Consider the following 26,817-nt stretch of genomic DNA (forward strand, 5'->3'; position numbering starts at 1 on the left):
GCGGAGGCACGGAACCCGTGGCTCGAGCGCGGGTGAAAATCCAGGAAAGTTTTGGGGTAAATTGTGGGATGAAAGGAAAAGGAAGAGAAAAACAAGGAACCGGGAATAGAGATCAGGAAAACACCCCCGAGCGAACTCCGGCAGCCCACGTCCAGCTACGGCGAGCAGTAGCATTGAGACGCGCAGAGCCGCGGGGGCGTGTCTGTGTTGTAGAACGTAGAGCGTGTAACGCAAAGACTGGTAAGCAGCGTTTCGCATCAAGCGGCCATGTTGGAAGGATTACTGAATTCAATCCCCTATGTGTCAGGCACCACGAAGTCCAGAAGGGACAAGGACGGCGGTTCATGACATCGAGTTTCAAAGACTTGTGACATCTCTGCCACCAGGAGATCGAAGTCATACAAGGTAGGGCTGTCAGTTTCCAGAAGGGGGTTGGCCCAGGCAGCTGCAGTGCCTGCCAAATGTGACAGCGTAAAAGCCGCTTTAGTGATGGAATCAGGAAAAGCAGTAGGCCTACATAGGAAATGCAGCTTGCATTGATTGAGAAAGGTGCAGAATTTTCTGGGTTCCCCATGGTATCTTTCGGGAGCTGCCAAAGGGAAAGGAGAGGGAAGAACCATGGGGATGGGGTTCTGTATGTTGGGAACCTGAGGAGGAGGAGGGGGTGGTTTTGTGTCCCCGAATTCGGTATCTGCGGGGAGGGGATGGCGAACACTATGTATGGAATCCAAGCGGTGGTGGATGGCTGTGGTGGCTGCAGCCATGTCGGATCTTAACACTGTGATCGCCTGAACCATGGCGGCCATGGGGTCTTCCGCGGAGCCCTCCATAACCCACACGACAGAAGGCTTCACAGTCTGTCAAGTCTTGATTGTCGTGAAGATTAGAGAGACCTCCGTCCACAAGTACCACACAGTGAGAACGCAACACCACTCTCTGTGCAATCCTTGAGGCCACAGGTGGGAGATGCTCGAAGCCCGGAACTGCGGAACACTGGAACCCCAAGGCCACTGTAAAGCAAAATGCCAATTAGCACCAAACGATCACACTAAGCATAATAGTACACAAAGGACTGTAACAGGCTTACCTAGCAGGGGTAGTGATGTAGCTCCTAACCCCAGAGGGCCTAGGGAGTGATTCTGTGGGGGACACAAGAGCAGGAACCCAGATGGAAGTAGGGTGAGTAGTGATGAATCACAGTCGTGTGTAACAAACACCGACTGGCCCACCTGTAGCTGAGGCGTGGAGAAAACCAGAAGGTTTGTGATAGCTATCCTGGAGTTGCCAAAGTATCAAAAGAAAGAACTGGAGCAGGGCGCCAAGACAAGAGGGTAATCCAAAAGAGGTCCGTGTTGCAAATCCGAGATCAAGTAGTCTGTGAAATCCGTGCACAAAGTCGCAACAGAAGCGGAAATCCAAGTCGAGTCCGTGAGAGAGTTCAGAGGTCGTGAGGTCCGTGATGCAGGAATAATCCGTAATCACTGTACAGAGCTCCAAGGAACAGCTGTGAAGCAAAGAGCTGCGGGCGAATCACTGTTTAAATAATGAACGCTTCCGTGTCACGTGACGCACAGTCATAGCACGTGACCGGAAGCCATGTGTCACGTGACGCGATCGCCCACAGATGTCTTCCCCCATGCACCATGGCAAGCGCCAATGAAGGAAGGGAGACAATCGGGGCCGAACACTGCGCCCGCCGCGTCCCACATGGGTGACACAGCCCGGAGGAAAACGGGGAGCCAGCCGCTCACGTGACCCCCGCCCTACGTGAGTAGCAGAGGAGGGGAATAGAGTGCCTAGGGGCGCTATGGGACACCTAGATGTTGTGGGGACATTTGTGGGAGTGTGGTGAGTAACTGACGGGAGCGTGACAGGTTTTCAGCAGATACCTCTGTTGCCCCTGATTTGGGCAGTAGATTGTCGCAAATGTGAACCCAACCTTGTTTATAATCCCTGAGATCAGGAGAGCCCTACCTTCCTCATCAGCCCAAACCTTTGCGACCTCCATCCCTAGTCCTTTGACAATAAGGATTCCAACCCCTGCTTTTCTAAGTGGGCCCGATCCCCAATATTCCTGCCCCAGCGCCCTCCCCGGGACCCTCCTTTTTTCCCCTCTGGCATATTTAGTCTCTTGAAGCAACAGCACATCAAAACTACCTCTACGAAATACCCTCACCACCAGTGACCGCTTTGTAGGCAAGTTCATCCCCTTAACATTCAATGTCCCCACCCTCAGGAGACCCGCTCCCATGTCTCCCCGGACTACAGCCATCCTCCCATCATGCCAATCCTCTGCCCTTTAGACGCTAGGGGGGGCTTTGCATATACATCCTTCCCCCAGCCACCGGTAAACTCTTATTTGAGAAGATCTTTGTCCTACCCTCTTCTGAAGTGCCCCCAGTACACCCTTCTTACCCCTCCCTGGCACTCAAATCCTCCTGGTTAACATCACCAGGGAAAAAAATCGGACTTCCGGGCCCATTCTTGATCTGACATCACCTTATTAAATCCTGATGGCAGACCCCCCAGTCTTGTCTACTTCAATCTGCCCCCCGCCCGACCCGGGCACCCTCCACCGATATACCCCAGCCCACCACCCAAACAAAACATTACCCAGCCACATCAGTGACCTGCCGGGTCATACTTCACCACAGTACACCTTGGTGGGCAACGCCCCGGTTCTGTGACTCTGTCTGAGATGATCTGTGATCTGTTTCAAGGGTCTGCCATGGGTGACGTTTTCAACTTTCTATATTTTGTCTTCTCCTACGTCCCTTGATCAGCCACTGCCTGTCACCTGCCACCTTGTCTCCACGATTCTCGGAGGTGTCGGCTTCTCCGAGTAATTCCCCGTTGACCTTTGAAATGTCTTCCTCCGTCGCCAGTTTGTATTTATGACCATCATATTCAAAGGAGATGGAGAATGGGAACCCCCACCTGTATCTCACTCCCTTTTCATTAAGCCATTTGGGCAGGAGAGAGCACAGTTTCCGCTTGGTCAATGTCAGAGAGGATGGGTCCTGAAAGATCATCACTTTGGATGTGCCTTATGAGACTGGGCCTCTCAACCTCACCTTTTCAAGAATCTTCACTTTGTCTGCATAGTTATGGAACTCTCTTCAGGTTGTGCTCCGTTTCCCCCTTCCGAACTGGGATACCAAAAAGTCTGAGGTGGTTCCACCTCTCGCGATTTTCAAGATCATCCCTCTTCATCCTGACCTCTTCTTCACGTCTCTCCATTTTGGTGAATCGCATGTCCATTTGTGTCTCTAAGGTGTCCAGGTGGGATTGATTGTGTTCGACTTCCTCAAGTCTCTCTTCCATTTTGTGAATTTGTTGGGCAATTCTGTCCACCCTGCTCCCAATGTCAGTCCTCATATTCTGTATTTCTTCCATTAGAGCGGCCACATCCTTCTTGGTTGCAGCAGATTCGTCTGGTGCGGTGGCCATGCTGGACTGTGCTTTGTCACGATCTCCCGGACAACTCATTGTACACTTGTAGGAGGCCACCTTCAGCCTTGCTTCCATGCACCTCACCCTAAAGTCACCCAAGGGTACCCCGTGGGGTGTCCCGTTCCGTGGTCTGTGGGTACTGGTTGTTGACATCCCCTTCCTGTTTTCCACCTTCAGAATGCCCTTTGGTCAGGGGGCGTCCTCTTTGTTTGCAGTCCGGGAGGCAGGCACATGCCCCGAAATCAGGGGCCCACACCTCCCAATATTAGCCTAGTGCTTCCTTTACCCCTTTCTGGAGGCGGGGGGGGGAGGTGCCTCGCCCCTGTCAGACAGCCTCCATCCACTACTGGGGAGGGCCTTGCTCAGTGATTCCACTGGCAGCTGCGGAGTGCCTTACACCTCAGGCGGGGTGTGGGTGCAGTCACAGGGGCCCCAGCACTCTCAAGGGTCACTCTTTCTCCTTTAGTCCTTGGAAACTCAATGTCTGATCACCCCGGCTCACGTGCCCTGCTCCAAGTTCTCCTCCTCCTTCACTGACAACGTTGCAGGAGGACTTACTCTGTCTTCTGTGTGTCGACGCCCTAAACGCCTTTTGTGGAGGCTTTCCCAGAGGTACCCCGTGTGTCGGTGGATACTCCGAGGAAGGCCCTGAAGAAGTCGGTAAAGCCTGTATTTGAGCCTTTTTCTGTGCCCTCTTCCAGGGATTTGTTCCAGCCTCTGGATTATATTTCTGAGGTGGAGGAAGGGTCTGTGGAAGGTTTGGTTCCTGGTGAGGTTCCTGATGACCTGTTATCTGGTCATAGCCAGTTGGAAGACCTGAGTCAGTCTTTGCATGACGCCAGTGGTCGTGATACCTCCCCGGAGGTTGAATTTGGCAGGCCTGAGCCTGGTACGCATGCTGAATCTTCGTACAGGCGGCTCATGTCGAGGGTGACGGAGTACTTGGGGTGGTCTGCGGCACTAGTGGATTTTCTGCAGGATGACCTGATGGATATCCTTGACCAAGGTCCACCCACTGACTCGGTGCTGCCATTTCATATGGATTTACAGAAAAGGGTGGCGGTGGCTTGGACTGCTCTGGAGAGTCTCCCGGCAGTGAGCAAGTCTTTGCCGAAGAAATACCGTCCAGCCAGTAGCGACCCCTGCTACTTGACTACGCACCCCACTCCGGAGAGTTTGGTGGTGCAGGCGGCTACGGCCCCAGCAAAGCAGGCGTCGTACCCTACCATCCCTCCTGATAGGGACGACAAGCGTTTTGATGGCTGGGCGAAGAAAGTGTTTTCTTCAGGGGGTATGGCTTTACAGGCAGCCAACTCTGTGTGTGCTTTAGCATGTTTCACTCACACTCTGTGGAATTGTGTGTCTTTGGCGGCTGAACATATTCCCGAAGGGGAGGAACGGGATGGTTTTCTTGCTCTCGTTCAGGATGGCAAGGATGCCATGTGTGAATCCGTTCAGTCGTGTCTGGACATGGCAGATTGTGTCAGCCGGTCCATGGCGGCGAGCACCGTAATGCGCACATTTGCGTGGTTGCGGAAGTCGGGGTTTGCTCCTGACATACAAGCCCGGCTTCTCAACATGCCCTTTGATGGTGAACATCTTTTTGGCAGCAAGGCTGACGAGAGCCTTGAGAGGTTGCAGACCTCCAAAGCTGCAGCGAAGTCATTCAGCGCTGCAGTTCGCCAACCTCTGCCTTTTCGTCCTAGGGAACAGCAATGGAGGGGAGGCTCCTTTCGATACTACTCTTCCTTTGGTCGATCGAGGGGAGCTGCAAGTCAAAGGGGCCACCGTAGGAGTACCAGAGGTGGAAAACAAGGTACTCGAGGTGCCAAGGCCGCTCGGGCAGTTGCCTCTTTGCCCTCAGGCACTGCCGCAGCCGCTTCAGCTCAGTGTTGAGGCCATGTCCCATGGTTCGCTGGTTGGGGGAAGGCTGGCGTAGCATCTTGTAGAATGCCATGCCATTACTTCAGATGTGTGGGTTCTGGAGATCATAGCCCATGGCTTCTGTCTTCCTTTCCGGCAGAGGCCTCAAGACAATCCACCAGGGAATCTCTCTTTGAAGAGTCCGGATCCGCTCCTTGCGCAGGAAATCAAATCCCTGCTGGAGAAAGGCACCATAGAGCTGGTGTCTGTGGCGGAGAGGAACAAGGGATGGTATTCCCCATATTTTTTGATCCTGAAAAAAAGACGGGGGATTGAGACTCATCATGGACTTGCATGGTTTGAACAAGCTCCTCAGAAAGGATAAGTCCAAGATGGTTAATCTTTCTCAAGCCCCCCAGGCCCTTCAACTTCAGGACTGGTTGGTGTCTCTAGACCTCAAGGACGCTTATTTTCATGTGCCGATTCATCCCAAGCACAAGAGGTACCTAAGGTTCGTGGTTGGCGACTCGTACTTTCAGTTTCGGGTCCTGCCATTCGGATTGACCTCCGTCCCAAGGGTCTTCACCAAGCTCATGGTGGTGGTGGCAGCGTATCTCAGGAAAGGGGGGATTCATTCTACCCCTACCTGGATGATTGGTTGATCAGGGCGCGCTCTCCCGAGCAAGTCCTGGATCATCTGTCAGTCAACTGTCACTTAAAGAAGTCCCACTTGACGCCAACTCAGCGGCTCCAGTACATCGGAGCAGTGCTCGACACGTCCTTTGGGCAGTGTTTTCCTCCCCAGGTGAGGGCTCATCACATTCAGCAGATGGTGCACAAGTTTCAACATGCCCAGAGTCTCCCGGCGTTCGAGTTCTTGAGGTTGCTCGGCCTCATGGCCTCATGGCATCCTCCAATCTTCTGATGCCAGAGGCTAGGTTGCGGATGAGATCTCTGCAATGGGCTCTCAAACTCCAGTGGCCGCAGTCCTCCGGCAGGATGTCGGACCCCATTCAGGTGCCGTCCTCGGTCACCCAGGATCTTCCGTGGTGGGCCGTCGAAGGCAATCTGATGAAGGGGGCTCCATTTTGGCTACCCTGGCCGGAGGTAACGATCGTGACAGACGCGTCCCTCACGGGATGGGGAACTCATGCCAACAAGTTGACAGTCAGCGGTCGTTGGTCTCTGTCGGAGTCCAGACTCCATATCAATCTGTTGGAGCTGAGGGCCATCAGGCTAGCCCTGAAGGCTTTTCTGCCGTCTGTGCGGGGGAAGAATGTCCTGATTCTGACGGACAACACAGTGGCCATGCACTACCTCAACAAAAAGGGGGGCAAGGTTCTCTCCCTCTGTGCAGAGAGGTGATGCAGCTCTGGTTCTGGGCCATCCAGCAGGAAATTTCGATCTCGGCAGTTCATCTTGCCGGAGACGAAAACGTGGCGGCAGACGCTCTGAACAGGCAGAGCACGCTCTCTCACGAGTGGGAGCTGGCTCAGGAGATTCTCCTGGAGATCTTCGCCCTTTGGGGGACCCCACAAGTGGATCTCTTCTCGCGGGAATTTCCTCCAAGAGGAGCCTTATGGGACGCGTTTGTTGTGAAGTGGTCCTTCCCACTGCTGTACGCATTTCCTCCTGTCCCCGACATTCTGCAAGTGCTGCGGAGGTTACGGAGGTTCGGTTCCTGGATGATCCTCATTGCTCTGGCATGGGCTCGGAGAACGTGGTACCGGGACCTTCTTGACATATCCATCTGCCCTCCACGCCGTCTTCCCTACCGAGATGATCTGCTTTCATGGGAGGAGGGTCAGGTTCTCCATCCAGAGGTCAAGTCCCTCAACCTTCATGCTTGGCTTCTGAAAGGTTGAGGTATAAGGATTGGGACCTTCCTGAAGATGTGATGGAGGTGTTGCTTTCGGCCAGAAGGCCCGCAACAAAGTCACTGTACCGTTGCCGTTGGAGAAAGTTCTGCGACTGGTGCAGGGTTCAGAATGTGGATCCTTTTTCATGTGCCATTCCTGTGGTTCTGTCTTTTTTGCTTTCTTTAGCCCACAAGGGCCTGCAAGTGGGTACCATTAAGGGTTACCTGGCAGCGCTGTCCATATTTAAGCGCTCGTCTGAGGAGTGTTCTTATTTTAAGATTCCTTTGATCTCCCAGTTTCTCAAGGGGCTAACTAATGTGTTCCCACCGTCAAATTTCTAGGTGCCTGGTTGGGATTTGAACCTGGTTCTAAAATTCCTCATGGGAGCTCTGTTTGAGCCTTTACATTCTTGCCCTTTGAGACTGTTGACCTTGAAAACTGTATTTTTAGTTGCGGTCACTTCCGCTTGCAGAGTGAGTGAGTTGCAGGCACTTTCCGTTAAGCCACCCTTCACTGTGTTCCATAAGGACAGGGTTGTCCTTAGGGTTTGTCCTTCTTTTCTTCCGAAAGTTGTGTCGGAATTTCATTTAAGCTAGAAGGTTGTTCTTCCCGCGTTCTATCCTCCTCCGTATCCTGGTAAGGAAGAGGAGAGGCTGCATAGGTTGAATCCTAGGAGAGCTTTAAGTTTCTACATCTCACGCATGTCCCTGGTCAGAGTGGACGATCAGCTCTTTACTGGATACGCTGGAAGGCGTTTGGGACAAGCTGTTACTAAACAGACTTTGTCTAGATGGATTATCTTGACAATTTCTGAATGTTACCGCTTGGCGGGTAAGGACCCTCCGGTGGGCTTACAGTCCCATTCTACTAGGGGTGTGGCTGCCTCTACTGCCCTGCAGAGGGGTATTCCCATTCATAACATTTGTGAAGCAACCACATGGGCCTCTGTCCATACTTTTTTCAAACACTACTCCTTGGATTCTATCCATGGGCAAGATCTGGCCTTTGGCAAGGCGGTCCTCTATTCTGCAATTTAATTGGGCATTCTAAAATTCTAAATTCTTTCCCACCTCCTTATGTTGGTACTGCTTTGGGAGTCTTTCATAGATTTGGAATACGTCGGGGTAACCAATCCCTTCGAAGAAGAAGTTACTTTCTTACCTGCTAACGTTCTTTCGATGGGATGTTCCGGCGACGTATTCCACCTCGCTCCCTCCCTACCTCCCCCTCTACAGAATATCTTATGCGATTTCAGCTTTCATTTCCGCAACGCTTTCTGTAGTCATTATGGCAGAAGATTGGTGCCACACGTTCTAGGAAAAAGCTACAACTGAGGCTACGGGCACCATGCGTCCTACTTATAACATCCGGTGACGTCGGCTCGACGGAGGCCCTCGAGGACAGCGTATCGACGTCATCGAAGCAGGACAAAGAAAAATTTCCAAAGCATCACAGCTGTGGTGATTACCTGTAATAGATGTGGAATATGTTGTCGGAACATCCCATCGAAAGAACGTTACCAGGTAAGAAAGTAACTTGTTCTTTCCTTAAAGAAAATGGGTACACTGCATGAAAGGTTACAACTGCAGCGTAACTTTTGAGATTCACGGGTGGCGTTCCTCTTTTCTTAGCCATTAAATCTAGTTTAAGTGAGATTTGCCTTTCAATTTTATAGCCGATTCCCCTTTTCACTGCTCCATTATCCTAAAAACGACCCTAGCTCTATCTTGCATAACTCACCCAAGTTACCAGCTAGAGACTTACTTTCACTTCAATATTGTACCTGAGATATAAATCTACACCCCAAACAAAAAACTGCACTCCAAATCATTATCATTGTATTTCACCAGTTTTTATTAAAAATTGTTTGGGTAATTTCAGGCGGGAATTGCAAAGTTTGCAAAGTTTCCAACGTGTCATTTTGCTTCAATCTGTGTTAACCCTGCCACTCATTTTCGAATTGTATGCTTTTTGAAAATCCATTCTTTGTGATTGTTAGTGTATGTGCATTGTGGCTTTAGTAAGGAATTATATTTGCTTCAAGGTTTTTCACACACATTCATTATTTAATTGTCCATTTCCGAGTGTCATTTTATAACATTCCAAGGGGTTTCTAATCCGTTTGTCTCTTATTTGGGGAGGGAAGGTCAGATTTGAATTCTGTTTCCTATTTGTCATTCCTGATTACCTTATGCTTCTGTTTATCCACTCAGAATTGATTATTTGTGGGTTGAGGGAACATTGCAGGGGGAAATTCTAACTTAAGTGCTATCTTGCCTAAACCAAAAGTGCTCCTATTCTGCTGTGCGTTGAATATGTTCCAGTAGTAAGTTAAACCCAGTGCATTGCTCACATTCTCATTACAATTATCACCCCATTGGTGATTGCTGCCCCATATTAAAAATGTATGATTTCTTTTGAATTTTAAAATAAATAAATATTGTATTTTACCAACCAGCCTGGTTCATGGTCCATTGTGACCCGGGGTATTTGAAAAGGGGGTGTGATATGAGCGGTGTACCATCTCAATATTGAATCAATATAAAAGACAAGAATTTCAGTTGTGCGCTGCAGACTAGGCCGAGACCAGAAATCCTTAACACTCCTGTCTGTGTCTTTCCTGTCACTGTCATCTCCAGAGGGATCCCGCTTACTCTGTCCCCTAGGGGGTCTTAAGTGTAGTAGCCTCACCCCCCTAGTCCCCAACGGGGTGGCTCCCCCTTGAGGAGAGGTGACTATCTCCCTGGATTAGTCACATAAAATAAAGCCACTTGCCAAGATTCAAAGATTGAGTACCTAACTTCTCCTTTCAGTTTCTCAATTGTTCCACAAACAAGCTATCATTATTTTTGCAGTCCTACATCGCTATTCTGGTATTGATAGCCTTTGTCCTGTTTCTGTCTTCTAGATTCACGGAAAGCTTTGTATATTTTGTTTACTGTGTGAAGCATATGTGCGATGGTTGCAGCTGCAGGGCTCGACCCAGAACACTGACCCCGAAGACATAATTAGATATGCTAAAGAATGGGATTTTTACCGGATGTTTGGAATAGCATGCCTTGGTAAGAATGTACATTTATCTCTCTATGAATGATTTTGTTTGTAGTGATAAGACGTCATACACAGAGTGATGACATATCTCTGTTTCACACACTGTCTGAATTGCATTTTGGTGGCAAAAATGTCCATGCCTGTGTCTACACTCCTGCCACCTCTAACTTCACGGTTCTATGTTGTACCACAAGTACATTTACCGCTTAGTTTGTGTTCTTCCACCCTGATGATAGGACTATTATGCACTGTGAGATCCCCTTGGGGATAGGTGGTATTGGTTATTTGTTTTGTGGAGGGCTACATGGCATTGTATAGCCATTTAGGAGTACTTGTCTGCTGAGTACACAGTGACAAGTTGGACATAGGGCCAGATGTTGACTAACCTCTTTGTCTGATCAACAAAAGGGATATTTCATCTGGAATTTAGAGGAAAGCAACGGGCAGTGCAACCTTTAATTAGTGAGGGTGGTGACTCAGCCCAGGAGATGATGACCTTATTCAATCCAGGGGTAGGAATGCTATGCTTCAGTTCCCCTACCTAAGATCCTATGAGTATTTTAGATATAGTACGGGAGTCTCACCCAAAGAGTCCCAGCAATCACCTACTCATCTTCAGAACAAATACTATGCCTTTTGCTCAAGAAAACCACTTAGATGGGTCTCTGCTATTGGCTTGCCCAGCGAGTTTGTAGGCCCTTAACCATGGTATCTCTGGTCTTCTCCGTTTCACAACAATATAACTCACATTATAATGTGACTCCTCCCTGAATGTCACCAGAAACACTTTGCCCAGAATGTTCCACTACAAGCCTTACGTACTGCGTTCTGCTCCCTGGTTCCCCACATAGGTCACACCTTAGGTTCGGGATCTACAACCCTTGGCTCTCCAAAGCTCCCATGATACCTCACCATTTACTTTGCTGGCTACGGCTGATGGGAGTTGTAGTCCAAACCATCTGGAGAGTCAAGGGTTGCAGGCCCCTGCCGTAGGTTGTCCTGCTATATTTTGCAATATTCTGCAACTGCGTCCTGGTGCCCATCCACAATGAATGCTTTGATATTGATCCGCTCTCTGGTGTCTCACAATAACCCTACCCAACTGATGCGATCAACTACCACGCGCAAACTCGCTATATACAGACCAACTAAGCCACTCCCAAGCAGTAGTTTAGAAGCCCCTCCCAAATGATTTCAAACAAAAAAACTATGGCACTGCTACAGCCAACTTGCATAACAAAACCATGGCATCCTTGCAACATGGGCAAACAAGGTTGCCTTCTGACACAAATGCCTCTATCTCCTTGACACTGAACACCTGGAACTTACTCTCACACAGAGCTTGGGTTATTTCTGGTCTACACACATCAACCCAACAACAAAGCTATTTCGAATTTCCCCTCTCCTTACTAACCCTAAACCACCCTGTGCACTTTCAGATCAGCAAGAACACCTGCAGACCATGCAAATAGCTGCAGTATAAATTGCAGTAAGCTAACGTAATATAACATCATTTAAAAAGGGGGGACGTGGCTAGCAGCCAATGGAGTAGGTCTAACTCCGAGACAGCTCCCGCCTGATTTTAATCTGTGTTAGGGAGAATTCTCATTTCATGGCTAATTTCCCTTACCTATAGAGTCCCCCAGCAGCTTTGCTGGATTTGAAGGGTTTGTTTCTTTTTACCTGCTAAGAGTGAGACTCTTTTTGCCACTCTTAGGCATTTTTGCTATTTGTCTTCTAGGCTATTTTTGTGTTTAATGCCTATGGGATCTTTTCTCTCACCCATAGGAACCATCTTTATGCCCATGTGTCACACAACACACTCCGTGCCCCGACACAGGGTTGTCGTAGCGACCCCCAAATATAGACTCCATACTCTGGGACTGACTACTGTCTCCCAGGGCATGTAAAGTCCCCATTGACTTTACTAGTCGATTTTTATGAACTTAACCAGTACACCCCATCTTAATATGGAAGTACTGGAAGGGGTTAATAGTTTTTCCCCTATGTTCATTTTCGAGAGGGTACCTTAAAGTCCCCCTCTACAAAGTTTCTGGCTGGTGGCAGTGGTTACTACCTTTTATATTCAACCGCAAATATTTCTCTATGGGATTTTCCCATTGTTCGAGGCTACCACTTTTAGTGACAGCCTCTAACATACCGCCAATTTATTTATTAACTTTATTCCGGTAGGTTTTATTTGCCAGAACTTTGATTAAACTTCTTTCTCGATTCTTACTCCATTTTCCTAACCCAGGTCGGGGATCCTTTGTTTGTACTTTTGGCGGGCTTCTGCCAAGAAGCCCTCCTTTCGGCGCCACTGAGTCTGGGGTGGGTCTGTTGTTTGGGAGGGGGAGTAGAACCCCTGGACAGAGTTGCCACCGCAACTCAGGTCGCACTCTAACCTGATAGGCTGGAGGGTCTCCCGCCAAGATGACCACTCCACTGTGTGAGTGACAGCTAGGCTGTATGAATGGGTCTCTTTCTGCATAGAAGCAGGGTCCTGAGGACTGGAAGAGCAAGACGTTGCCACTGGAACGACGGAACCGAAGGGAAGAGAAGCCAGAGACATCTTCAGCATCCACACCACCGGTGAAGCCCTGCTGGATCGTCTCACCACTTTTTTTCCACACGACGAGAGGAGATCTTCAGCGGAGGAGCCTCCTTCCCTTGAGCTGGTGGGGTCAACCAGTTCACCTATCGCATCCTCGGACCTGCCTTGGTCGACTCGACAGTGCCCCGCACTTGAAGACCGGATAGCCAGGCAGCTATCGACCCGGACCGCGATTAAAAGGAGCGTACCTTTTAAACTTCGTTTGGCAGCACCGTGGCTGGTTTCATCCCTGGGTAGTGCAGCGACTCGAACCATCCTCCACGACGAGAGCCTCTCTTCCTCTGTTGGACCCCTCGACCTGCAGGAACTACCAGGAACAACCGCCACCGCAGGAGCCACTTCTCCACGTTTAAGGTACATTGTTCCGCCAGCCGCCCTTTCTCCGTGGTAGCCCTAAAGGTGTTTTAAATCCTTTAACTACTTGTGTGGTTGGCCGCCCTCTCTCTTAACATTATCTTTCGCCTTTCATCTACCTCTTCAAAAGGTTTCTACTAAAGACTTGACTGCAGCTACAAGAACATTTTTGCTCCTAAACTCTTGGTCCTGTATCACTGACTCTGGCTCAGGCCTATTGACTCTGGCTGATTTGTTAGACCTGCTCTCTCTAGATTAGTTTTCAATGAGAAATGTGTTGACACACCCAAATCTTCTAAACCCCTCTTCCTTCCTACTGTTTTAACTTGTGGAGTGCCATTTTGCTCAGTTTTAATTCAATTGTCTTATTGGTTAAAGTGTTACTGTGCATTACTTGTTCACAAAACTTCAGGGAAGAGTTGCTAGGGGGTGTCTGAAGATATTTCGGTTTAACTTGTACTTCTCCAGCATGCGGTCTGGCATGGATTCACATGCTCATGAATATTCCCCGTCTTCAGGCTGGGAATCCTCGGTAAAGAAAAAATCAGTATCAGTTTCGTTTCTGATCTGTCTTTCTTAGTAGTAACCAATCACTGATCTCTGGGTCATACTGCCCCCAGCCAATGACTGCCCTCTCCCTAAGCCCCGCCTCTGGCAGCCATCCTCAGATTTTTACAGCACTCTCAAGTGTTGGGAGTCCTCGTGTTTAGCTCTGAAGTTTTTTTACTGAGTTTTCATGCTTTTTCAGGAGTATTTCTCATTTTTTCGGTTTCATCGAGCCTTAAGCTCCACCGTTTCTACTTCCGATAACGGGGACCCGTTTCGGAATTCTTCTAGGCCCCTCAAGGGTGATGTTTTTGTCGAGTTTACACTTCTTGGAGGATTCCGGAAGATTTGCGGCCTACCTCAACGGACATGGCCCAGGACAAGGGGAGCCCGACGCCCGGATCCAAGCTGTTCAGGAACTGCCCTGGATGTGGATTATATAACTGTCAGGGATGGCACTCTATTAAGAGTGGCACAGGACACCCAAAAAGGGTTTGGGTGGTTGTGCCTAAATAAAGCGGACAGAGAAGCACACACACAGCTGAAAGGAAAGAGAACGAAGAGTAGGCAAGAGTAGCAAGGAAAGGTACAGAATGAATTCCCTCTTGGGGTGTATGCAGATATAGGAAAAGAGTATTCCACGAACCTTAGGAAATACTCAAGCCTTCTGCACAGTTTGCTATAACAGAGGCCCACGCTGTTTGCTCATGGCTTGGAACAGCAGCTATGGGTGTCTGTAATGTAGAAACGAGACAAGGGAAGGGGCAGAGGTTGACTGATGGGAACCAACAGACAAGCTCTGTACAAAAGGGTCTATAAACAGGACAAGAGAAGATACTTATAGACAAATCCAGGAAAAGGAGGTTGATAGCAAACTAGCAGAAGGAAATGAAGGGAAAGTCGTGTAACAGGATAGGATAGCAGAGGACAGTAAGGAACAAGGTTGAGAGCTCAGAGGAGCAGGAAAGCAATGAGCAAGCCCACAGGAGCAGGGCCGTAAGGTAGAGAGCCCAGAGGGAAAGGGCTTAGGGCAGCAGAGTAAAGCAGGCTGCACGGCAAGGAACCCAGAAGGACCGGGCAGCAAGGAGTGAGCCCTGAGGGGCAGGGCCGCTGACCGTAGAAGGTTGCAGAGGACTGTAGAGGGCTGCTAGGCCGAGAACCCAGCGGAAAAAGGTAGGTAGTAAGCAGGGGAGCGTGATCAGCTGCAAAGTAGGAAGCCCAGAGGACAAGGGCTGTAGACAGCCGGAGTGAGGCAGGCTGCAGAGCAGGGAGCCCAGAGGACAAGGGCTGAGACTGGAAAGCAGCAGAGCGTGATCAGCTGCAATGTAGAAAGCCCGGTAGGGCAAGGGCGGAGGCTGGAAGGCAGCAGAGCGTGATCGGCTGCAATGTGGAGAGCCCGGCAGGGCAAGGGCGGAGGCTGGAAGGCAGCAGAGCGTGATCGGCTGCAATGTGGGGAGCCCGGCAGGGCAAGGGTGGAGGCTGGAAGGCAGCAGAGCGTGATCAGCTGCAATGTAGAAAGCCCGGTAGGGCAAGGGCGGAGGCTGGAAGGCAGCAGAGCGTGATCGGCTGCAATGTGGAGAGCCCGGCAGGGCAAGGGCGGAGGCTGGAAGAGAGCCTGGAAGGCTATGGCTGTAGGCAGCGAAGAGTAACAGGCTGCAAGGCAGGAAGCCCAGAGGAGCTGGACTGAGGCAGGGAGCCCAGAAGGCTATGGCTGTAGGCAGCAGGGTGTAGCAAGCTGCAAGGCAGGGTCCAAGCAGGAGTGATGGTAAACAGCATACAAAGATCCGTAGAAAGACACGAAAGGTGGAGGAAGGTCTCTCAATGCAAGAGGCTGAGCCACTGTAGGCAGCAGCCTTTTATACTGCCTAGCCCAGCGCAGAGGCAGGCTAATTGGTTGCACCTGGCTAAGCACACCTGCAGACAATCGGCCACCTCCCTCTCTGTTCCTGAGTTGGTGGAAGCAGAGCCAATCCCTAGGGCTTCTGGGGTGTGTAGTTCCTTTGATGACCAATAGGAACAGCCAGGAATCGATGCTTATAGCCAAGTGCATTGTGGTATGCGTAGTTTGTTGGAAAAAATAATAAAGCACCAAAGTCTCGCAAATGGGAAATAAAGTCCCCAAAGTAAATATAGATTGATCCAAGAGTCTGTTGTAAATAAATGATAAACAAATAGCCCATATTGAGCGCAAATGGATGCACCCATGGCGCAGGCATGACAGTATGCCCCTCTCCAGGCCCCTCTCCAGGCTCCCTGAAGACCGACCTACAAGAAGAATGTCTGTCACACCGTACAAGAGTCTTAATCCAAAAAGGCACATCATGAAGCACCAGAAACGGTTTAAGGTTGCAAGGTGAGAGTCTTGAATGACGGAGACAGTACAAATGTTCTGAACTTTAGATGTAGAAATCAGAAAAGACGAAGTCTTTGGAACACAAACCCCAACTGTGTGTGCATGAAGAGAGGAACTGCGAAAAACTGCTGCAGGCTCCATGATAGATTTTGCTTTGACGGGCAACAGTATGATGCTGGAAGGTGGAGACATAGGTACAGCAGAGTTGGTAGCTTTAGGAAGGTTTTCCAAGACATCCGGAGCAGCCATGACAACGTTGGGGTTAGCCGCAGAGAGTTCAGGTGTCACAGCGGCGGTTTCCCCATGATTAGTAGACAGTTCAGAGGTTACAACAGCAGTGAGATCTTGAATGGCTGTAGAGAGTATCGAGGCTGTAGCAACTGGGTGTGTGGGTGCCATGAGAGAACCAGCGGGCTGGAACGCACATGAGACTGGTAGAGTAGAGTCTGGCAGTCTTAGTGCTATAGATACACCAGCAGGAACAACTGGAGCAGTAGTCTTAACAGGGAAACCCTTCGCTGACTTTGCAACCGTTAGCATGGTGGATGTAGGATCAGGAAGAGAAGGTGCTGCGGGACCAGGTTGTGTAGCAGAGGATTCTGCTGCAGCTAGCACAGCTGCGAAGGAAGTAGAAATCTGGGCATCGGGAGCATCAGAATTAGCAGTAGCTTCAGGAATCACAGTAGCTATAGCAACCTCAAGATTTGCAGCAGGGACTTCAGGAGACTCAAATGTGGCAGGGAGTTTAGGAGCCACAGCATCAGGAAGATCATGAATTGCAGTTGGAAGTACGGGTGCTGTAGCAGCTACAGACAGTTCAGGTGTTGCAACCACTGGTAGATCGGGTACCACAACCACTGGCGATTCAGGGGGTATCGAAGAAACTGGAGATGTTGATTGCTCAGGAGTGTTGTCTGATAGCACAGCCACACTTTGGTAAGCCCCGCTTGCCAACTCAGCATGCTCGGTGTGAACTGCGCCAGTCTCCTCAGTTGACGTTGTCATTCCAGAAGAGGTTGTAAGTGTGAGTACTGGACAATAGGCAAGGGTGAGGGCGGAACCATCCTTTGACTCAGAGGGATTTCGAATCAGAAGACCACCCTTGTCTTGTGGTGTAATGGCTGTGTGAGTGATTTGACCCACCGGAGGAGTTAATTCTTTTCTGTCAGTACAACAACCTGAGTTTCTGTGGCTGGAAGGTGAAAGAGCTGTGCCAGTCTTTAGAAGGGATACATATGCTATATTTAGGTCTTCCATCTGCTTGGTATAAGTCTGTATACTTTTCTGCGTGGCAATTCCAGGCCTTATCATGTCGATCTCTAAAGATAAGATGTCAGGTGTTGGACATAGTGTCAGATGGTCTGGTGACTTGTGTCCCTTCATAAGATTCTTATAATGCAAATAAACAAAGTCATCATAGAGGTCTTCGGTCTTTCTTTTAAGGCGTAGGAGTTGTTCGTGTAGCAGGTAAGTATCATTAGTTTGATCTAAAGCTTCAGAAGCTGGTGTGGCAGAAAATTCGGTTGTAGCAATGGGAAGAATGACCTTAGGGTTATTGTGGTTAGTAGATACTGTGGAAGCATTAAGACAACCGATGGTTAGTATAGGTCTTTTGTACCCAGGACCAGATGCACAAACCTCAGGATAATGACTGCCTTGTCCTGTCAAATAAGGGTTTCCAGCATTCTGGGGAGCTTGCCAAGCTGATCTTGCGCATATCACTCTGGCAACAGCGTATTCTGGTTTAGAGTCTCCCACAATGAGTGCTATATCCTTGGCTGTTGCGGTGTTAGAAGGCTTGTCAGAAGACGCAGGAGTGTTTTTCACTGTTTGGTTTAACAAGATCTGTAAGAATTCATTATCTTGCTGTAGCTCTGCAACAGATAAGGACTGCGGGTCATAGTCGCAAATGTCATAATAAATGTACATGGAAGAAGGGTCAGCTAGCCAGTGAGTATAGTACCGTGCTTGTAAATCTTTGTTTACTAAGGCGAGACTGTCCTTTAGACTAAGGTTCTTGTTTGCTGTCTTTAGGGAAACCATAGGTTTATGCAAAGGTTTCTTAACCCGAAAGGAAAGCATCTTTGGTCTGTGTGTGCCTTTCCGGCCTATGGAACAAGACATTTTTAGCTCTTGCATTCTGTCAGGGATGGCACTCTATTAAGAGTGGCACAGGACACCCAAAAAGGGTTTGGGTGGTTGTGCCTAAATAAAGCGGACAGAGAAGCACACACACAGCTGAAAGGAAAGAGAACAAAGAGTAGGCAAGAGTAGCAAGGAAAGGTACAGAATGAATTCCCTCTTGGGGTGTATGCAGATATAGGAAAAGAGTATTCCACAAACCTTAGGAAATACTCAAACCTTCTGCACAGTTTGCTATAACAGAGGCCCACGCTGTTTGCTCATGACTTGGAACAGCAGCTATCGGTGTCTGTAATGTAGAAACGAGACAAGGGAAGGGGCAGAGGTTGACTGATGGGAACCAACAGACAAGCTCTGTACAAAAGGGTCTACAAACAGGACAAGAGAAGATACTTACAGACAAATCCAGGAAAAGGAGGTTGATAGCAAACTAGCAGAAGGAAATGAAGGGAAAGTCGTGTAACAGGATAGGATAGCAGAGGACAGTAAGGAACAAGGTTGAGAGCTCAGAGGAGCAGGAAAGCAATGAGCAAGCCCACAGGAGCAGGGCTGTAAGGTAGAGAGCCCAGAGGGAAAGGGCTTAGGGCAGCAGAGTAAAGCAGGCTGCACGGCAAGGAACCCAGAAGGACCGGGCAGCAAGGAGTGAGCCCTGAGGGGCAGGGCCGTTGACCGTAGAAGGTTGCAGAGGACTGTAGAGGGCTGCTAGGCCGAGAACCCAGCGAAAAAAGGTAGGTAGTAAGCAGCGGAGCGTGATCAGCTGCAAAGTAGGAAGCCCAGAGGACAAGGGCTGTAGGCAGCCGGAGTGAGGCAGGCTACAGAGCAGGGAGCCCAGAGGACAAGGGCTGAGACTGGAAAGCAGCAGAGCGTGATCAGCTGCAATGTAGAAAGCCCGGTAGGGCAAGGGCGGAGGCTGGAAGGCAGCAGAGCGTGATCGGCTGCAATGTGGAGAGCCCGGCAGGGCAAGGGCGGAGGCTGGAAGGCAGCAGAGCGTGATCAGCTGCAATGTAGAAAGTCCGGTAGGGCAAGGGCGGAGGCTGGAAGGCAGCAGAGCGTGATCGGCTGCAATGTGAAGAGCCCGGCAGGGCAAGGGCGGAGGCTGGAAGGCAGCAGAGCGTGATCGGCTGCAATGTGGAGAGCCCGGCAGGGCAAGGGCGGAGGCTGGAAGGCAGCAGAGCGTGATCAGCTGCAATGTAGAAAGCCCGGTAGGGCAAGGGCGGAGGCTGGAAGGCAGCTGAGCGTGATCGGCTGCAATGTGGAGAGCCCGGCAGGGCAAGGGCGGAGGCTGGAAGAGAGCCTGGAAGGCTATGGCTGTAGGCAGCGAAGAGTAACAGGCTGCAAGGCAGGAAGCCCAGAGGAGCTGGACTGAGGCAGGGAGCCCAGAAGGCTAGGGCTGTAGGCAGCAGGGTGTAGCAAGCTGCAAGGCAGGGTCCAAGCAGGAGTGATGGTAAACAGCATACAATGATCCGTAGAAAGACACGAAAGGTGGAGGAAGGTCTCTCAATGCAAGAGGCTGAGCCACTGCAGGCAGCAGCCTTTTATACTGCCTAGCCCAGCACAGAGGCAGGCTAATTGGTTGCACCTGGCTAAGCACACCTGCAGACAATCGGCCACCTCCCTCTCTGTTCCTGAGTTGGTGGAAGCAGAGCCAATCCCTAGGGCTTCTGGGGGGTGTAGTTCCTTTGATGACCAATAGGAACAGCCAGGAATCGATGCTTATAGCCAAGTGCATTGTGGTATGCGTAGTTTGTTGGAAAAAATAATAAAGCACCAAAGTCTCGCAAATGGGAAATAAAGTCCCCAAAGTAAATATAGATTGATCCAAGGGTCTGTTGTAAATAAATGATAAACAAATAGTCCATATTGAGCGCAAATGGATGCGCCCATGGCGCAGGCATGACAATAACATTTTCAAGGAGGAGGAGCATTCGCAATGCCTCTACTGCCTCCATGGGGACAAGACGCACGTGGAGAAGGAATGTGCGTTCTGCAAGAACCTTTCGGAACGGACCAAACAGGATCGTCGTTCCCACCTCGCCACCTGGCTGGAGAAGGGCACAGCAAGTGAGAAGGCGAAGAAGACGTCTGAGCGCGCTTCTAAGTCCTTTGAGGGTGCCCCAGCGACGGGGGCCCAACAGAAGGCCATGCACCGCGAGTCTGCGGGCTCCGGGAGCGCCGAAAGGTCGGGCTCTTCGGTTGCCAAGCAGGGCGCTACTTCCCCGGCACGTCTGACCACGAACCAGCGCTCTGGTTCGGGGAAGAGGAAGTCCGAGAACCCGGGTAGGCCGCTGGAGCGGACCCGGTCGATCTCGAAGGGGGAGCGAGGCGCTGACCCTCCCCCCAAGGCGAAGGCCCAGGACGCACCTAGGGTGGTGAGGGCTTTGATCCACCGGGCTAAGTCCGCTACCGAAGTGGTCGCTGCGACCCTGGCGAAGCTGGCTGAGACTACGCCAATGGAAACGGCCTCTGGGCCCAGAGTATCCCTGCCACCGCGGAGGGAATCCTCTTTCCAGCCCATCGCTAAGACCCCCGTGAAGCCCCCGGCTGAAAAAGAGGGGGGGGGGGCCGGTGGCCATTACAGACCCGGAATCAGCCTCTGAGGAGGAACTGGTGGAAACCGAGAAGGGCCTCAACGAAAGGTCCATAGGCCTCAATGAGAGGTTCATAGGCCTCAACGAGAGGTTTGAGAAGGTTCGATCCCAGAGGGCGGTCCCTGCTGACGTGATCGAAGATAGCGACGACGAACAGGGCCCAATGGAGCGGCCATCCCGTCCGTCGCAGCCATTGCCCGAGCCCCAGGATACCTCGGCAGCCATTTTGTTGAGATAAGGACGAGATTACCACGCACCCCGACGGACGAGCCAGAACCAGGCCCGTCGGGAAGCACTCTGAATAAGCGGAGGAGAGTCCACCCCGCTCCGCCCTTCGTGCCTGCGAGGCCGGTGGACCCCTCATCCCCCTCGCCGGGAGAGGATACGGCAACGGGGACGGACAATGACGGCGGCGATGACACAGCGGACATCCCGTCGTCACCCCCCCGTGGGCGTCCCCAGCAGACGAGGTTGGCTCTTTCCACGCCATGATAACTAGGGCATCCAAGCTCTTCCAGCTCTGCCCTGAAGAACTGAAAAAGGAGGGGTTTCTGTACCAACGACAAGAGGCTAAGAGGAAGACGGTCCTCGTGGTGCCTTTACTCGACGACATCTGGGACGAGGGCCTTGCTGTCCTCAAGAACCCTGCCACAACACCCGCCAAGAGGGACAGGTACGAGAAGAAGTACCAAGTCCCTGATGCCTCCCCCTTGTGCCTCAGGGCCCAGCCCACGCCGGACTCGGTCGTCTCGGCAGCGGCTAAGAAGAAGGCAGCAGGCACGGCGGCTTCAACTTCCACTTCCCCGCCGGACAGCGAGGGCAAGAGGTTGGACTCTATGGGACTACGAGTCATCTCGTCAGCAGCGACGACGATTAAGACGGCCAATGCCTTAGCGATCGTGGCCCGCTACGACAGGGAGCTCTGGTTCAAGATAGCTCCCCTGCTAGATTTCCTGCCTGATGACAAAAGGGCGGAGGCCCTAGAAATTCTGCAGGAGGGCGAGGTGGCGTCAGATCACACCATAACGGTGGCGACGGACATCGCCGATACCGGATTTCGCCAACTGGGCAACGGAGTTTGCCTCCGACGACCGGGATGGCTCAAGGCGACAGACTTTCGCCAGGACGTCCAGACCAGAGTGTTGGACATGCCGTTCGACGGCAACAACCTCTTTGGTAAGGCGGTGGATGAGTCTCTACAGGCCATCAAGACCAACTCGGAGAAGGCCCGGGCCCTTGGAGTGCTTCAGCAGCGACGGCCCTTTCGGAGCCCCGGAGGCAGACAGGGTGCCTCCAAAGGATCCAGCGGTGGCTCCCCCACTTACCGCCAGGCGGCCCGCTCCTCTTCCCAGGAGGCCTACGGAGGTCGCGGCAAGCAAGGGGGATCCCGCCGTCGTCGTCAAGGAGGCCAAGGTGGCAAGGCCTCCTCCAAACAAGACTGACCCGGCCGTGTCGTCGGGCCCCCACCGAAGCACCCCGGTGGGAGGCCGGCTGATGAAGTTCGTCAGCGTGTGGGAGTCCATCTCCACCGACCGTTGGGTTTTGGACACCCTGGCCAACGGGCACTCTCTGGAATTCCAAAAGAAGTGCCCTTGCATTCCTCCCGTGGCCAGGAAGGAGAATCATGTCCCTCAACTACTGTTGGAGGTAAACGCGATGCTCAAAAAAGGTGCCATCGAGCTCGTCCCCAGAGGGCTCCGGGGCTCTGGAGTGTACTCAAGGTACTTCCTCGTCAAGAAGAAGACAGGCGGTTGGCGCCCCATCCTGGACCTGCGTCGCTTAAAAAAGTACATCAATGCGCAGAAATTCAGGATGGTCCCCCTCCAGCACGTGCTGGGACAGCTGGAGGAAGACGACTTCCTATTGTCTTTGGACCTGGAGGATGCTTACTTCCACATCCCTATTCTAAAAAGGCACAGGAAGTTCCTCAGGTTCGTGGTTCAGGGACGCCACTACCAATTCAGGGCCCTACCGTTCGGATTAAAGTCGGCACGCAGGGTTTTCACCGAGTGCCTGGCACCAGTGGCGGCGCGGCTGCATCTGCAGGGGATCCACGTTTACCCCTACCTGGACGACTGGCTAATCCGGGCAAGGACAAGGGAACTCGCGGTCGAACACACGGCGAAGACCGTCCGGTTGCTAACGGAGCTGGGGTTCGCCATCAACTACCCCAAATCCCACCTGGTTCCATCGCAGATAGCACTGTTTCTGGGAGCGAAGCTCGATACAGTGGGGCAATTGGCCTCCCCTTCAGAGGAGAGGACCAAGACCATCCTGGGTAAGGTGCGGCACCTGCTAGCCACGGACGTGGCCAGGGTGAGCTCCATCAAGTCCCTCCTCGGGATGATGTCCTCATGCATCTACCTTGTACCCCTTTGCAGACTTTGGATGCGCCCACTGCAGGAGTTTCTCGACGCCAGCTGGCTCCAAGCGAGGGGCGTTTCGAGGACAGGATCCCGCTCGACGAGGAGTTCCGTCGGGCGATCTTATGGTGGGGCATCCGTGCTCACCTCACGACAGGCACGGAATTTCAAATCCCGGCGTTTCAGGAGACGGTGACAACGGACACCTCTCTGGAGGGTTGGGGGGCCCACACCGGAGACCTCCACGCAAGAGGCCTTTGGCTCCCAGAGGAGAGGTCTCTCCACATCAACATTCTGGAGCTCCGAGAAGTGTTCTGGGCTCTCAAGTCGTTCCTTCCGTCACTCAAGGGCAAAGTGGTGAGGATCTTCACCGACGACACCACCACGATGTTCTATATATGGAAGCAAGGAGGCACCAGATCCCAAGCCCTATCCAAGGAGGCCCAGGATCTGTGGCACTGGGCGGTCGCCCAGGGGCTGTTTCTGGTTCCCTTCCACCTGGCAGGAATAAAAAACACCATCGCGGACTCACTCAGCAGGGAGCTGCGCTCGTGCCACGAGTGGGAACTGCACCAGGTCCAAGTGGATCGACTCTTTCAACGATGGGGCAAACCCCAGATCGATCTGTTCGCGACGGCGATGAACTCCAAGTGCCAGAGGTTCACCAGCAGGTTCCCTCAGCCGAGGAGCATGGGTGATGCTTTCTCGTTCCCTTGGGACGGCCTGTTTCTATACGCGTTCCCTCCGTTGCCGTTGCTGCTCCGCCTCGTCAACCAGCTCAAGAGGTCCAGGTGCAGGATGATCCTCGTCGCACTGGCGTCGCCGAGGCAGATCTGGTTCCCGGACCTTCTGGACTTGTCAACGTCCCCACCAGTCAAGCTGCTGGCGGACGCGGATCTTCTCTCCAGAGAAGGAGGCGCCATTCTCCATCACGACCCACAGTCGCTGAACTTGCAGGCCTGGCTCCTGCAGCACTAGAGTTTGGAGGGTATGATATCCCGGCTGATTGCAGAGAGGTTCTTGCAAAGGCCAGGGCGTCCTCGACTCTCAAGTGTTACGGTCATAAGTGGAAGAGGTTCTCTGTCTGGTGCCGTGCACAGAAGATGAACCCTCTGCGGATTACGGCCCCTCAAGTGCTGCCGTACCTACTGTCGCTGGCCAAAGCTGGACTGGCTCACGCCTCCATCAAAATACATCTGGCTGCCATCTCCCGATATAACAGGACTACAGGACGGGCGTCCTCGTGGTCTCATCGCCTGGTGAAGGAATTTATGAAGGGTCTATTCCGATCGTTCCCGCTGGTGAAGGCTCCTGCCCCGGCGTGGGAACTTAATGTGGTGCTGACCAGGCGCATGGGGGCCCCATTCGAGCCTATGCATTCGGCGCCTTTGAAGTTCCTATCATGGAAGACAGCGTCCCTTGTGGCCATCACCTCCGCACGACGAGTGGGAGAGATCCAGGCCCTATCTTGCAAGCCTCCATACTTGACTTTTCATGACACGAGGGTGTTGCTGAGGACGCACCCCTCCTTCATGCCCAAGGTGCCGTCGGACTTCCACCTCAACGAGCCCTTGGTGTTACCAGTTTTCTTCCCGTCGCCTTTGACTCCGGCCGAGAGGACTTTGCACTCGCTGGATGTAGCTAGAGCGCTGAAGTTCTACGTGGACCGCATGAAGAGTTTTCGGAAGACGTCACAACTGTTTGTGAACTTTGGGTCTGTGAATCAACGGAAGGCTCTCTCGAAGACTTCCATTTCCAGATAGCTCTCCGGCTGCATCATGCTCTGTCTCCGGTTGGCAAACCGACCGCTGCCCGGCCGTCCGAGAGCCCATTCGACCAGAGCGGTCGCTGCTACCACAGCGTTCCTGTCTGGTGTGCCCCTGCTGGACATCTGCATGGCTGCTACGTGGAGGTCGACGCACACCTTCACGAGATTCTACTGCGTCGATCGGGACTCCAGGGAGGAGTCCAGGGTCGGCCAAGCAGTACTGCACAACCTGTTTGCCTAAGGTGAGCCTGGTGAGGAGGTAACAATTGCTTAATGTTGAGTTTGTATGTAATGCTTAATGTTGAGCCTTTGCCACCTCCCGTGGTTGTGCATGTGTATACTGCTATGTATTATTTTATTCATGAGCATGTGAATCCATGCCAGACCCCATGCTGGAGAAGGAACAAGTTACTTACCTGTAACTTTTGTTCTCCAGCATGGGTCTGGCATGGATTCACATGCAAGCCCTCCCACCTACCCCTCTGCGGCTCTTCACTTGGTCATATTGCCACTTGGCATGCTACCAAATCTGAGGATGGCTGCCAGAGGCGGGGCTTAGGGAGAGGGCAGTCATTGGCTGGGGGCAGTATGACCCAGATATCAGTGATTGGTTACTACTAAGAAAGACAGATCAGAAACGAAACTGATACTGATTTTTTCTTTACCGAGGATTACCAGCCTGACGACAGGGAATATTCATGAGCATGTGAATCCATGCCAGACCCATGCTGGAGAACAACAGTTACAGGTAAGTAACTTGTTCCTTTCCTTCCCTTTTGTTGAATTGGTAGAGTGCCATTTGTAGTAGGTTGTCACTGTGCCGTTTTGCTCAGTTTTCACTATACCGCAAACGCGTCTACAATTGAATAGGGAGTTGTATATGCTTTTCTTTTGACTAAAGTTAACTTACTTTATTAAGTGTGATCTATGTGTTGAATTAGGAGTGTATAAAATAAATATATATTCTCTTTTTGATACAAAACTTTGGTCAGTGTTTCCTTGCTCCATAGTACTGTACTACCTATTGTGTCAACCCTGAATACTGCTCATCTCCCTCTTGAGATAAGTCTGACTGCTCAGCCACAGCTGCCAACTAAATCTTTGTGGTACAGACTGATATCAAAGGGGATTTATTGCTCTCACCTGTAGTCCTGATCTGGGGTAGTGCTCCCTAAGGGAACTACCCTGGATTCTGCCTAAAACTTGTGTACAGCGGTGACGATTAAAGTATTGGATTGACATTTTAGTGTGTTACTAGTGCCTTGGTGCAACTAACCACAAGGTTAACAATCACAAAAGGTTATTTTAACAAAGTCAAAATTATGGAAAGTTATAGCCAGGAGACCCTCCTTACTAATATTTCTGATTATTTAAGGGATCTGTGTAGACAGAAAGGTCTTCCTGTCAAAGGCAAGAAACAAGAAATGATTGATAGACTGTTAGAGATACAAAGTCTGGATAGTGGTGCTGTACTGCCCACTACTCCAGCAAATGTGGCAAACAGTAATGAGGATAATGTTGAAGATGTTATTGTTGAGACAGATGAGGAAGAGGAGGATAACTATGTCACCCCCTCTGGTCCTCTGCCTGCTCAAGGGCCTCAACCTGTAGCTACTGGACCCTTACCAGGTTCCACATTAAGTCCTGAATTTATCTCCCTAGAAAAAATGAGACTTGAATTCAAAAGAATTAATGCCCAAACTGAACAGAGACACCAAGAACTAAGGCTCAAAGAAATGGAGCTCAACCATGAGCTTGAGATGAAGAAATTGTCTTTGGAAAATGCTTCTCTCCCCGAATCCTCTAGATCTTCCAGTCCAAAAAGACCCTGGATGCCTAAAGAGATTGTGGGTATGTATGCAC

At 51.3% G+C, this 26,817-nt stretch overlaps 1 protein-coding gene across 3 annotated transcripts in view; it reads left to right on the plus strand.

Moving 5' to 3' along the window:
• Positions 1–26,817, plus strand: part of ARV1 (ARV1 homolog, fatty acid homeostasis modulator) — a 430,152-nt gene that overhangs the window by 177,064 nt on the left and 226,271 nt on the right. For 2 of the 3 annotated variants that reach the window (XM_069606897.1, XM_069606896.1), the window contains 2 exons: positions 10,084–10,237; positions 26,617–26,805. In XM_069606897.1, the coding sequence (XP_069462998.1) occupies positions 10,084–10,237; positions 26,617–26,805 (343 nt within the window). The remainder of the gene's footprint in view (positions 1–10,083; positions 10,238–26,616; positions 26,806–26,817) is intronic. The other variant, XM_069606898.1, reaches the window with a different exon arrangement.

Source organism: Ambystoma mexicanum, chromosome 4p (assembly GCF_040938575.1).
Source record: "Ambystoma mexicanum isolate Mex_15411 chromosome 4p, UKY_AmexF1_1, whole genome shotgun sequence".
NCBI lineage: Eukaryota > Metazoa > Chordata > Amphibia > Caudata > Ambystomatidae > Ambystoma > Ambystoma mexicanum.